Here is a 14,377-nt window from a genome sequence, read left to right as displayed (position 1 = left end):
TCCAGCTCCGGCAAACATTTTTCCTCTCCGATCCATATCGGTTATTTTTATAACCTACAACATTTTTGTAATGTATAGTCTCAATTCATCCATAACCGTTTATAGCCCCATATAGACCGATCTCGAGCACTGATTTCATGAACCCTTAGAGGGCGCAAATCTTATCAGATTTTGGTGAAATTTGGCATAATTTATCCTACAACCTCCAACTTCCCAATAATCCGACCTCCTAATTTTATTTCCTTAGCGTCTAGTGGGCGCAGTTATTATTTGATTTTGCATAATAATTTCTCCTATAACCTCCAACATCTTTGTCAAGGATGGTCTGAATCCGTGTCAATTTCTCCTACATAAAAAGACCACACGACTTTACTTCAAAGGCATTCTATACCGGAAGCAATTCCACACCAAGTTAAAAAAAAGCAAGTAAAAACTAATTAAATTCGGCCGTGGCGAACTTTGGTAGGTAGGTCGGTCGGTCTATATGGCAGCTATATCAAATTATGACCCCATATGGACCATTGTCGGTTTGGATATCGTGGGTCTTAATACAACGCATGGTTTATAATTTCAACGAAATCTGTATGAAAGCTGTATCTATATATGATACGATTTTACCCGATCAAGAACTTTACCTGCGTATAGACAAACTACGAAACTGTGCCAAACTTTAGCTCAATATTTCAATTTTTGATGGTTGTAGCGTGATTACAACAGACACACTAGCATCGTTATTGAATTTCAGGACGCTCCAGAATATGTATATATTTCGTAGTATCGGATATAGGTATTTCGATGTGTTGCAAACGGAATGACTAAATAAATATATACCTCCTTTCCTATGGTGGTGGATGTAAAAATCCATGGAGTTTGTTGCTTGATCTTTTTATACCCTACACCACCACTGTGGTACAGGGTATTATAACTTTGTGCATTTGTTTGCAACGCTTCGAAGGGGAAGAGCTAGACCCATTGATAAGTATGCCGATCAGCGTAGAATCACTTCCCGATTCGATTTACCTATGTCCGTCTGTCTGTCCATGTATTCTTGTGATCAAGTTACAGGTCGTACTTATTGTCCGACTATCATGAAATTCTGTACAATTTTGTACTCTTTTTTGGCCCAAGGACGAACGCTATTGATTTTGAACAAAATCCATTCAGATTTAGATACAGATACCATATATATCTTTCATCCGATATGGCCTTTTAAGGCTGTAGAAGCCATAATTTTGGTCCGATCTTACCAAGATTTGGCACGAGGTGTTTTACTCAACGTCATCATATGTGAGCAAAATTTCATAAAAATCGGTTCAGATTTAGATATAGCTCCCATATATATCTCTCATGTGATATGGACTTTTAAGGCTGTAGAAGCCACAATTTTGGTCCGATCTTTCCAAGATTTGGGACGAGGTGTTTTATTCAACCTCATCATACATGTGAAAAATTTCATAAAAATCGTTTCAGATTTAGATATAGCTCCCATATATATTTTTCATCCGATATGGCCTTTTAAGGATGTAGAAGCCACAATTTTGATCCGATCTTTACAAATTTTGGCATGGGGTATTTTATTCGCTAAAATCGGTATATAGGGAGAGAGATGTTCTATTTGACGTCCCAGTATGTGCCATCAAAATTGGCACAGGTTTCGATATAACTCCCAGATAATCTTTTATCCGATATGGACTTTTAAGGATGTGGAAGTCCAAATTTGTTGTCCTACCTTAGGAAAATCTTACAAAGTTGTATTTGATATTTCAAAAGGTATCCTAATTAAAGTCTGACTAGATTTCGAGATAAGTTCTGCATATAAAAAGAACTACGTACACCAGGTGGTGTACGGTATTACATAGCCGGCAACGCCCGACTTTTGCCTTTCCTTACTGGTTTTAGTTTCTGCCTGATGAATGGATGGTATACAAGATTTGGCTCTTCCGCACTTAGCTCGTTTTAACATGCTTCGACTTTAAGACTAAATTGTTTAAAATTGGTAAAAATCTGTTATCCAATTTTTTTGGTATAACGATTTAATGAATGTTAGCTTTAAAGTTATCTCATGTTAGTTTAACAATTTTAAATTTTAAACCAAAAAAATGTATTTTAAAGATTTTTAATTTGTCGGAGCGGAACGGGTTCTTAGATAGAAACCGTTCCATTCCGGGTTCAAAAAATTTCGGTCCCGCTTTGGCATTCTTCACTCCACTCTGCTCCGAATCCCTGGTTACCATCAAATAGACCAAGTAAAAAGTTTTAATTAAAATTTTTGTTTTTATTATAGATACTATTTAATATTTCCGTTTTATTTAAGTACATATCAACAAGTACATATTATTACAAGATATATTTCAATAACGTTTATGATTGAATCTTAAAAACAGTAACAGACATTAACTTAATATTTTAATAATGCAATGTAAAAATCAAAGGACACGTAGCTTCTTAAAAATTGTAATTCCTGGCCGGAAAATTGCGTCTCAGTTTACACAGACTGGTCTTGGCTTTACCTCGCGAGTTGTGGCTACTATTCGAATTTTAGAGCTGGAACGCATGCGCTGATAGATTATGAATAACGGTGAAACGAATAGTATGAAAAGGCCTGAAAGAAAAGAACGCATTATCTTATATATAAAAATCAATTTGTGTTTGTTTGTAGATTTGTTTGTTTGTTGTATGTTTGTGTGTTCCTTATAGACTCAGAAACGGTTGAACTGATTTTCTTGAAATTTTCACAGATGGTGGATAATGACACCGTAGTGAAAATAGGGTACTACATTTTTTGATATCTGAAGGGGGCGGACCCTCCCCCTTACTCTAATTTTCAGAAACGCCAGATCTTGGAGATGGGTGGTGCGATTTAACGACATTTTGTGTGCTCTCATATAGTACCCTAAAAATAAAAATTTGGTATCCAAATTTTGGATGGGGTAGCTAGGGCGGCCCAAAACACCCCCCAAACAGGACTTATATACTGACCACGGGAATATGGAGCTTTAATAAAAGGTATTTGAATGTATAATACGAATCTGATATCCAAATATGGGACCAAGTGTTTGGGGGGCCGCCTCTCACCAAAAACATCCCCCAAAGGGCAAAAATTTACGACCATAGCAATATGGGGCTCAAATGAAAGGTCTTTGGGAGTAAAGCACGAATCTGATATCAATATTGGGGAAAAGTGTCTATAGGACCGCCCCGTTCCCACAACACCACCCAAATAGGAAGTAATGGAATATGACGCTCAAATAAGAGGGTTTTTGGAGTAGAACACGAATCCGATATATATTTTCAAGGCCATCTCCCCCAAAACACCCCCAAGCCGATCATGTTTGCCGACTATGAAAATATGGGGCTAAAATTAAAGGTATGTGGGAGTAGACCACGTATCTGATATTAACATTAGGGGCCAACTGTCTAGCGGACGTCCCACCACCATAACAATCCCCAAATAGGACATATTTGCTCACCAAGACAATTTGGGTCTTAAAGAGAGTGTAACTAAATATTCATAGTTTTTAGGGCCAATACCCCGAACCGGACATATTTGCTGATAGAGCACTTTGATGATATATTTTCCGGGCTTAGTGTTTGGGGGACCACCCCAATCTCGAAAACACCCCTAAATCGGGCATATTTACCGACCATGTCAATGTGGAGCTTAAATGAAAGGTACTGGGGGGTAGAGAAAGAATTGATACCCATTTTTGGGACCAATTTTCTGGTGGTCTACCTACCCCTTTTCCAAAATACCCCACAAACAGCAATTTTTTTGTGACCATCGCAATATGGGGCTCAAATAAAGGTATTTGGGATTAGAATACGAATTTGATATCCAAATGTAGGACAATGTATTTAGGGCATCACCCATTTCCCAAAACACCCCCAAAGGGAAAAAATTTTTCGACCATGCCAATATGTGGCTCAAATAAAAGGTATTTGAGATTAGAAAACGAATTTGATAACCTATTTTGGGGCCATGAGTTTGGGGGACGCCTCATCGTGTAAACTTCTCTTAAGCCAATGGCAATATGGGGTTTAAATGCTGATGCTGATATTTTTTCAGGTCCAAGTATCTGGGAGACCACCTCTCCCCCGAAAACACCCCTAAATCACACATCATGAGAATATCGGGCTGAAATGAAGTATATGGAGTACACCTTATATCCAAACTTAAATTCGTAGACCAATAAAGATCATGTGGGATTCAGATAAAGCCACTTATATTGTTAAACTGTTAGTCAAATTAGCATGGTATTTCACTAAAAGATCTTTAATTGTCGAAATTAAACATTCCAATGAGACTTTTGTTCCATATAAAGTAAAAGAAGGCGCAGCGGAGCGTGCCCGGGTCAGCTAGTATTATATATATATTAATAAGACTATTCAGTTTGTAGCATGACGATAAATAGATTCCGAACCTATAAAGTACAAACATATTCCCTTGAAGTTGTTAGATTTTTGATAATATATACTTTTATTCAAATGCAACTTAATTCTTTGGACAATCGCAGAGGAAATAAAATGGTCCATTTTTAACGAAGGTTTGATTCAGATAGGTTTTAGTGAAGGTCTACAATTAGAATAACTGAGATATTTTCGTCCATTAGTTCTTTGCGTTGAACTAGCCAGATATCTACAATATGTCTAATAACTTACGAATGATTACATCCTAATTCAGACCAGTTTTCAAACTAATATGAACCTTAAGTGGAACTCCTGGATGGACACAAAGCTTCAGCATAAATCATTAATTGCAATATTTAGTACATCAGCATGTTTTTCCATCATGACTTCTGTTCTTGGCAACGACATCAAAGCAGTAGACTTTTTACGTGTCAGGAACAGGTAAAAACGTACTAATTTCGGCAGAGCTGAATCTTTGGAATCCACCACCTTCGATTCGATTAAAAAAAAAAAAAAAAAAAAAAACAGGTAAAATCGTGCTAAGTTCGGCCGGGCCTAATCTAGGAAACCCACCACCATGGATTCTGCTAAAATATGGGAGCTTTTTCTGGTTATAGACCGATTTGGACCGTAAGTGGCACAGTTGTTGAGACGCATATCATAAAATTTCAGCCAAATCGGATTAAAATCGCAGCTTGTTGGGCTCAAGAATCAAATCAGCATACAGACCGATTTGGACCGTACTTGAAACTTTTGAGTGTCATAACAGAACACTATGTGCAAAATTTCAGCAAAATCGCATGAAAATTGAGGCTGCCAGGGGCTCAAGAAGTTAAATCGGGAGATTGGTTTATATTGGAGCTATATCAGGTTATACGACTAATTTGGACCGTACTTGGCACAGATGTTGGAAGTCATACCAAACACTACAAGCAAAATTTCAAACAATTTGGACAAATTTGTGGCTTCTAAGAGCTCAAGAAGTCAAATCGGGCGACCGTTTATATGGAAGCTATATCAGGTTATAGACCGATTTGCACCGTTCTGAGCACAGTATTTGGAAGTCATAACAGAACAGTATGTGCAAAATTTCACCCAAATCGGATGAAAATTGGGGCTTCCAGGGGCTTAAGAAGTCAAATCGGGAGATCGGTTTATATGGGAGATATATCAGGTTAAAGACCGCTTCGGACCGTACTTGGCACATTTGTTGAAAATCATACCGGAACACCACATGCAAAATTTTAGCCAAATCGGATAAAAAGTGCGGCTTCCAGGGGCTCAAGAAGTCAAATCGGGAGATCGGTTTATATGTAAGCTATATCAGATTATAGACCGATTTGCACCGTACTTGATACAGTGTTTGGAAGTCATAACAGAACACTTTGTGCAAAATTTCAGCCAAATCGGACAAAAATTGAGGCTTCCAGGAACTCGGGAGATCGTTTTATATGGGAGCTATATCCAAATCTGATTCGATATGGCCCATTTGCAATCTCCGAAGACCAACATCAATGTAAAGGATCTGTTGAAAATTTCAAGCAGCTAGCTTTACGCGTTCGACTGCTATCGTGATTTCGACATACGGACGGACGGACATGGCTAGATCGACTCAGAATGTCGAGACGATCAATAATATATATATACTTTATGGGGTCCTTGATCAATATTTCGGGGAGTTACAAATGGAATGTCTAGATTAGTATTGTATATTGCCATCCTATGGTGGCGGGTATGAAAAAATTTTCATTGATCCCGATACTTTTATGGGGATTTGGCCATAGTGGTCTACTCTTAAATACCATTTATGGGATGAGGCGTCCCCTTAAGACTTGGTCCCACATTTGGATATCAGATTCGTATTCTACTCCAATTGGGGTATACTAATTTTGTCATTCCGTTTGTAACACCTCAAAATATGCGTCTTAGACACCATAAAATATAAATATTCTTGATCGTCATGACATTTTAGGTCGATATAGCCATGTCCGTCCGTCTGTCCGTCCGTCTGTCTGTCGAAAGCACGCTAACTTTCGAAGGAGTGAAACTAGCCGCTTGAAATTTTGCACAAATACTTATTATTAGTGTAGATCAGTTGGGATTGTAAATGGGCCATGTTTTGATATAGCTCCCATATAAACCGATCTTGGGTCTTGACTTCTTGAGCCTCTAGAGGGCGCAATTCTTATCCGATTAAAATGAAATTTTGCACGACATGTTTTGTTATGATATCTAACAACTGCGCCAAGTATGGTTCAAATCAGTCCATAACTTGATATAGCTGCCATATGAACCGATCTTGGGTCTTGACTTCTTGAGCCTCTAGAGGGCGCAATTCTTATCCGATTGGAATGAAATTTGCACGACGTGTTTCGCTATGACTTCCAACAACTGTGCTAAGTTAGGTTCAAATCGATCAATAACCTGATAAAGCTACCATATAAACCGATCTTGAATCTTGACTTCTTGAGCCACTAGAGGGCGCAATTCTTATCCGATTTGAATGAAATATTGAACAAAGTATTTTGTTATGATATCCAACAACTGTGCCAAGTATGGTCCAAATTGGTCTATAACCTGATATAGCTGTTATATAAACCGATGTGGGGACTTGACTTCTTGAGCTTCTAGAGGGCGCAATTCCTATCCGATTTGGCTGAAATTTTGCATGACATATTTCATTATGACTTTCAACAACTGTGCCAAATCGGTTAATAACCTGATATAGCTGCCATATAAACCGCTTTGGGATCTTGTTTTTGCCTAAGAAGAGATGCCGGGAAAAGAACTCGACAAATGCGATCCATTGTGGAGGGAATAAAAGATTCGGCCCGGCCAAACTTAGCACTCTCTTACTTGTTTCTTCTCACCCTCGTCCTTTTACACCAGATGTCTTTTATGTTTTTATTCAAAATTCTGCCTCTATACAAATTTAACCTATTTCGTACCTTTTTGGTACTTTTTTTTAGTAAAATTTTCGTACCTTTTTGGTACTTTTTTTAGTACAATTTTCGTACCTTTTTGGTACTTTTTTTAGTACAAATTTCCAAGAAAGTTATAGTCACCCATCCTAGGATGCCTAGTGTACCTCTTTCCAATATTTGGAGTTCTAGTTCAATTCACAAAGAAAGTACCAAATAGTACCAATTGCGGTACTAAACGTACTATTTCTTCAACTTGCGGTACGATTTTCCAAAAATTTTCTCAAAAAACCCAATTTTTTTCGAGACGCTCTTTACTTTGAGCTCAAGAACATAATTTTAATAATTTATCATTTCGTAGGTACGAATATCATCAGCCTTATCCCGTGCCTATGACCCAAGACCAACATTCGTGCAAATTTCATGATTCTAGCTTTAACCGCTTGGGCTGGGCGATGATCAGTCAGTCGATCAGCAATTAGTAAGCCACGTAACTGTTGTATATATATAGATAAAGGTCCCATATAAACCGATCTCCCCATTTTAGTTATTGAGCCTATAGGGGCGCAATTCTTATCCGATTTGGCTAAAATTTTGCTCAAAGACTTCTAGTATGGTATGCAATGTCCAAACCGAATATGATCGGAATGAGTCCATCATCTGATGTATCGGCAATGGTAAAGCAATTCATATTTATTATCATTTTTTTGTCTATAAAGAGATATCGGTGGAGGAACTTGTCATATGCAATCCATGGTGGAGGGTTCAACCCGGCCGAACTTAGCACGCTTTTATTTCTTGTTCTTATCGGGATAGCTTTTCGGATTAAGAGCGCACAACATGTTGATTACTGGCTTAGGTGTTAGTCCGTAGCGGCATGGGACGAATTGGAACCCCTACCATCTTTTCAACCTAGGCTAATCTTATCTGACATTATAGAACAGCAGAAGCCAACAAGCAAACTAACGATGAAGGAAAACCCTACCGTGCAACTACAACTCCTTTTGAATTTCAGTATGATTAAAGTAATCGCGTAATTAGGCATCCTATGTTAGTGACTACAAAAACACACCTGCCCCTCTATGACATTGTCCTTTTAGGACAAACTTACCCAATGACAGGAAATGAGTGAAGACTATAACAATGGCCTGCAGATAGAACTCCACTTTCATCAGATATGTGTTATAGACACTTATGATGGAAGTCAGCGAGAAGAGGATACAGGCCGCCTTAAAATAAACCAGGGGAGCCATAAATCTCATACGATCCTGTAGATACAAAAACAATTTTAAATAAAAATACACATGAGAATATGGGGGGTGTGAGATGAATGTCCTTTGAACTCACCTGATGCAAGCCTTTAATAAAAAGCAACGAAGCAAGGAATCCCACAGCGAATACAATCAAAAGCAAAAATCCTGCATGTACGTCATTGTTTTGGTGTACATCAAAATTTGTAAAACCTTGAGAGTGACATCATCATTAATGGCCAATATTGTGTTTTGAATGAATTTGCAGAGGGTGTTATGCTTACCATGAGGATTCGATGACAAGTCATATTCAGTGTTCAGATATATGATGTCCCACATAATGGCAATGAGATAGGCTGCTGCATTCAAACTGGCCACAATAAAGCAAAGAATTCGCAGATTACAACAACCCATTTTCTTAACAATTCTCCAACAAAAAACAAAAAATCAACCATCAAACTTGAAAAGAACTTTCTGTCACAAATCTCTTGGGCAGACTGACACACTAATTTACTCAGATTTTTCCAAATGGCCCAAAAGCATTCAAAACATATTTTAATAAGAAAACATGGGCGTATTTGTAAAAGGCCTTAAAGAAGTAAATAAAACCGGTGCCTATTGACATTTTGCCCCAATTTTGTAACAACTACAATGAGGGAGGTTTGATTGTGTTTGTATATGTCTATAAGGTAAAGAATTTGGTTTTCCCTATTGTCCACTTTCACTGAAATAACTTTAAGGGCCCGTTTTCCTCTCCAATCTTCCCTTTGCATGATTAGGTGCGTATATGACAAAGGTGCGTATAACCATCATCTTTGTCGTCACAATTTACCCTTTGTCACACCTTTGCTGGCTAACAAAAGAAAGTTTAAGACTGGACCTCCATGCGAAATGTGTTCGTGCCTTTTAGGGAGCGGACAACTCAATTTATGGAATTAGGTTAGACATTTAGTTAGACTCATTAACTAAACTGACCTACAGTGGCATATCCTCATATAAATCAGCATGCTTTGCTAATACTGCGTATTTATGAGCGATTTAAAATTCATATCTAATTATCATTTAAGGAGACAGTAGTACATGGTTTTAATATTTTTACATAAAAATGCTAGAGACCCTCCCTAATAATTTGTAGAGAAAATCAAAGAGAGTTCACTTTATGGCTGAATAAATTAGGATAAGTTTGGAAAACAAAATTATTTTTTTTTATGTTATCTAAGTATAGAGAAATAGAAGATGTAGGGCCTAAGAGTTGGCAGACCTAAATCGCTGGTTGTCAAAATTAATGCGGAACCACGCTTATCTTGATACGAGTAAAGCTTACAAATCAAAATTTCGCTAAAATATAATTTTGGATGTTTGATTATCAAAAACGAAATCTGCTCTAAGAAGCTTTTTCAAGAAACCATGGATCTTAAGTCAAAAACGAGCTTCCGCTATATTTCCATTCCACGCCCAGACGATACTGTTGAAGTATCCTTGGCTATGTTCGTCTGTCCCTGTTATACCCACCACCGAAGGATGGGGGTATATTCATTTTGTCATTCCGTTTGCAATACACCAAAATATCCTTTCCCGACCCTATAAAGTATATATATTTTTGATCAGCGTAAAAATCTAAGACGATCAAGCCATGGCCGTCCGTCTGTCCGTCTGTCTGTTGACATCACACAACAGTCTTCAAAAATAAAGATATTGAGCTGAAACTTTGCACAGATTCCTTTTTTGTCCATAAGCAGGTTAAGTGCGAAGATGGGCTATATGGGACTATATCTTGATATAGCCTTTATTATCCGATTTTGTTGAAATTTGGGACAGTGTGTTGTGTTAGGCCACTCGACATCTCTCTTCAATTTGACCCAGATCGGTTCATATTTGGATATAGCTACCATATGGACCGATATCTCGATTTAAGTTTTGGGACCATGAAAGGCGCATAAAAGGCGAAATTTGGGACAGTGAGTTAAGTTAGGCCCCCGACATACTTCTGCAATATGACACAGATCGGTCCAGATTTGTATGTAGCTGTCATATAGACCGATCAATCGATTTAAGGATTTTGACCCATAACAGGCGCATTTATAGTCCGATGTCGTTAAGTTAGGCCCCTCAAGATACATCTGCAATATGGCAAAGATTGGTCCAAATTTGGATGTAGCTGCCATATAAACCGATCCGCCGCCGATTAAAGGTTTTGGACCCATAAAGGCGCAATTAAGGTTTTGGGCCCATTAAAAGCGCATTTTTTGTCCGATGTTACCGAAATTTGGGACAGTGAGTTGTGTTGGGCCCTTCGACATTCTTCTTCAATTTGGCCCAAATCGGTCCAGATTTGGATACAGCTGCCATATAGACCGATCTCTCGATTTAAGGTTTTGGACCCATAAAAGGCGCATTTATGGTCCAATCTCGCCAAAATTTAGGACAGTGAGTTAAGTTAGGCCCCTCGACATACTTCTGCAATATGGCTCGGATCGGTCAAGATTTGGATATAGCTGCCTTATAGACCGATCTATCAATTTAAGATTTTGGTGCCATAAAAGGCGCATTTATTGTCCGATTTCGCCGATATTTGGGACAGTGAGTTGTGTAAGGCTCTTCGACATTTGTTTGCAACTTGGCCCAAATCGGTCCAGATTTGGATATAGCTGCCATATAGACCGATCTCTCGATTTAAGATTTTGGGGCCATAAAAGGCGCATTTATTGTCCGATTTCGCCGTAATTTGGGACAGTGAGTTATGTTAGGCCCTTCGACTTACTTCTGCAATATATCACAGATCGGTCCAGGTTTGGATATAACTGCCATATAGACCGATCTCTCGATTTAAGATTTTGGGGCCATAAAAGGCGCATTTATGGTCCAATCTCGCCAAAATTTAGGACAGTGAGTTAAGTTAGGCCCCTCGACATACTTCTTCAATTTGGCTCAGATCGGTCCAGATTTGGATATAGCTGCCATATAGACCGATCCCTCGATTCAAGGTTTTGGACCCATAAAAGGCGCATTTATGGTCCAATCTTGCCAAAATTTAGGACAGTGAGTTAAGTTAGGTCAGTCCAGATTTGGATATAGCTGCCATATAGACCGATCTCTCGATTTAAGATTTTGGGGCCATAAAAGCCGCATTTATTCTCCGATGTCACCGAAATTTGGGACAGTGAGTTACGGTAAACTCCTCGACATACTTCTGCAATATGCCAAAGATCGGTCCAGATTTGGATATAGCTGCCATATAGACCGATCTCTCGATTTAAGATTTTGGGGCCATAAAAGGCGCATTTATGGTCCAATCTCGCCAAAATTTAGGACAGTGAGTTAATTTAGGCCCCTCGACATACTTCTGCAATATAGCACAGATCGGTCCAGGTTTGGATATAGCTGCCATATAGACCGATCTCTCGATTTAAGATTTTGGGGCCATAAAAGGCGCATTTATGGTCCAATCTTGCCAAAATTTAGGACAGTGAGTTAAGTTAGACCCCTCGACATTTGTCTGCAACTTTGCCCAAATCGGTCCAGATTTGGACATAGCTGCCATATAGACCTATATCTCGATTTAAGGTTTTGGGCCCGTAAAAGGCGCATTTATTGTCTGAAGTCGCCGAAATTTGGGACAGTGATTTAAGTTGGGCCCTTCGACATATTTCTGCAATATGGCACAGAACGGTCCAGATTTGGATATAGCTGCCATATAGACCGATCTCTCGATTTAAGGTTTTGGACCCATAAAAAGCGCATTTATTGTCTAAAGTCGCCGAAATTTGGGACAGTGATTTAAGTTAGGCCCTTCGACATACTTGTGCAATATAGCACAGATCGGTTCAGATTTGGATGTAGCTGTCATTTAGACCGATCTCTCGATTTAAGGTTTTGGACCCATAAAAGGTGCATTTAAGGTTTTGTGCCCATAAAAGGCGCATTTAATGTCCGATGCCACCGAAATTTGGGACATCACAAAATTTTCGACATATGAGACTTTTAGCCCAGAGGGAAACGCTATAAATTTGGGTACAAATCTATTCAGATTTAGATATATCTCCCATTTATACATAACGCCCGACTTACACATATTGGGATTTTATGTTAGGTTAGGTTGAAAGGAGGGTGCGTATATTAATCGGCCCATGCCACTATGGACATACACCTGAGCCAGTAATCGGCTTGTTGTGTACTCTAAAACATATATAGGGATGTATTGGGTTGCCCAAAAAGTAATTGCGGATTTTTCATTTAGTCGGCGTTGACAAATTTTTTCACAGCTTGTGACTCTGTAATTGCATTCTTTCTTCTGTCCGTTATCAGCTGTTACTTTTAGCTTGCTTTAGAAAAAAAGTGTAAAAAAAAGTATATTTAATTAAAGTTCATTCAAGTTTTATTAAAAATTCATTTACTTTCTTTTAAAAAATCCGTAATTACTTTTTGGGCAATCCAATAGTTAACACAATTTTTTCTCGCCATTCGAACTCGGTTATAAAAAGGAGGCCTCTTATCGTTGAGCTTAAAACTTGAAACGGGCAGCATATGTGTTCCTTACTGGAATGTTCATGGGCAAACTTGCATTTGCATATCATCTACATGCGGGATCCATGGTGGTGGGTGCCCAAGAATCGGCCCGGCCAAACTTAACACGTTTTTACTTGTTTGGAATACTCTAGTGAATATCTGCTGCTGCTGTTTTGCCAATACTATGCCGCTTTGGTCATTACAAAAGAAAAAATGTCATCAAACTGCATTTGTACCGTGAGTAACATCATCACAGGAGACAAGTTATTTATACATACTTACTTTACTTTAATTGGCTATGACAGAATATTTCTTCCACTAGCCGAACGTAAAATTGCGTTTCAAGCGCCTCGATCTTGTGCGCTCATTCTAAAATCTCTGACACCTAGTTTCGAGGTTTCTTCCACAACTTGATCTCTCCATTGGGCTTTTGGTCTTCCCGGTTTGCGTGTACCAAGACTACTTTGCCTTCAAAAGACTTCTTTGCTGGAGCTTCTTCATCCATTCTGACAACATGACCTAGCCAACGCAGCCCTAGTATTCTGATGCGTGTAACTATGCTATCGTCGTCATACAGCTCATACAGCTCGTGGTTCATACTTCGCCTATATTCTCCATTAACGCAAACTGGACCATATATTTTACGTAGAATATTTCTCTCAAATACTCCAAGCACTGCCTCATCAGCTTTCACAAGTACCCATGCTTCGGATCCTTATAACAGCACGGGTAGTATCAGTGTCTTGTATAGTGTAATCTTCGTCTGTCGGAAGGTGGCCTTGTTTCTAAACTGCTTACTTAGTCCAAAGTAGCATCTGTTTGACAGTATTATTCTTCGCTTAATCTCAAAACCGGTGTCATTCGTTTCGGTTACGGCGGTGCCGAGGCAGATAAAGTTACTGACTGTCTTAAAGTTGTGGTTCCCAATTTTCTCCATTTTCTTTATCTGCTCGGTGGTGCAAGGCGTTTTGGGAGTTGAAACCATCAATTTCGTCTTATCTCCATTTACTGCCAGACCCATTTTCACTGACTCTCTTTCGATTCTTTCAAAGGCTGCAGTTACTACTTCCGGTGACCGACCTATAATATCGACATCGTCGGCATAGGCGAGTAGCATGTGCTCTCTTGTGATTAGTGTGCCATATCTATTCACTTCTGCATCTCGTACAATCTTCTCCAGCAGGATATTAAAGAGATCACACGATAGGCTATCTGCTTGTCTGAAACCTCGTTTGGTATTAAATGGTTCAGAGAGATTCTTTCCTGACTGACTGACGAACGCGTATCAGCAAG

At 38.8% G+C, this 14,377-nt stretch overlaps 2 protein-coding genes across 2 annotated transcripts in view; one reads left to right on the top strand and one right to left on the bottom strand.

Annotated features, from left to right (window-relative positions):
• The window catches only part of LOC106092224 (uncharacterized), a 288,892-nt gene that overhangs the window by 94,071 nt on the left and 180,444 nt on the right, over nt 1-14,377 (top strand). The window lies entirely within an intron of this gene.
• Nucleotides 2,288-9,097, bottom strand: LOC106090871 (uncharacterized). The gene is made up of 4 exons (XM_013257209.2): nt 8,863-9,097; nt 8,676-8,791; nt 8,440-8,596; nt 2,288-2,602 (listed from the first exon to the last, which is right to left on the bottom strand). Exons 1-4 carry the CDS (start codon nt 8,990-8,992, stop codon nt 2,481-2,483), a joined length of 525 nt encoding a protein of 174 aa, XP_013112663.2. The 5' UTR covers nt 8,993-9,097; the 3' UTR covers nt 2,288-2,480.

This window comes from Stomoxys calcitrans, chromosome 5 (genome assembly GCF_963082655.1).
Source record: "Stomoxys calcitrans chromosome 5, idStoCalc2.1, whole genome shotgun sequence".
Taxonomy (NCBI): Eukaryota; Metazoa; Arthropoda; class Insecta; order Diptera; family Muscidae; genus Stomoxys; species Stomoxys calcitrans.
The sequence above is the reverse complement of the archived record's forward strand: the minus strand, read 5'-3'. Positions and strand labels throughout refer to the sequence as shown.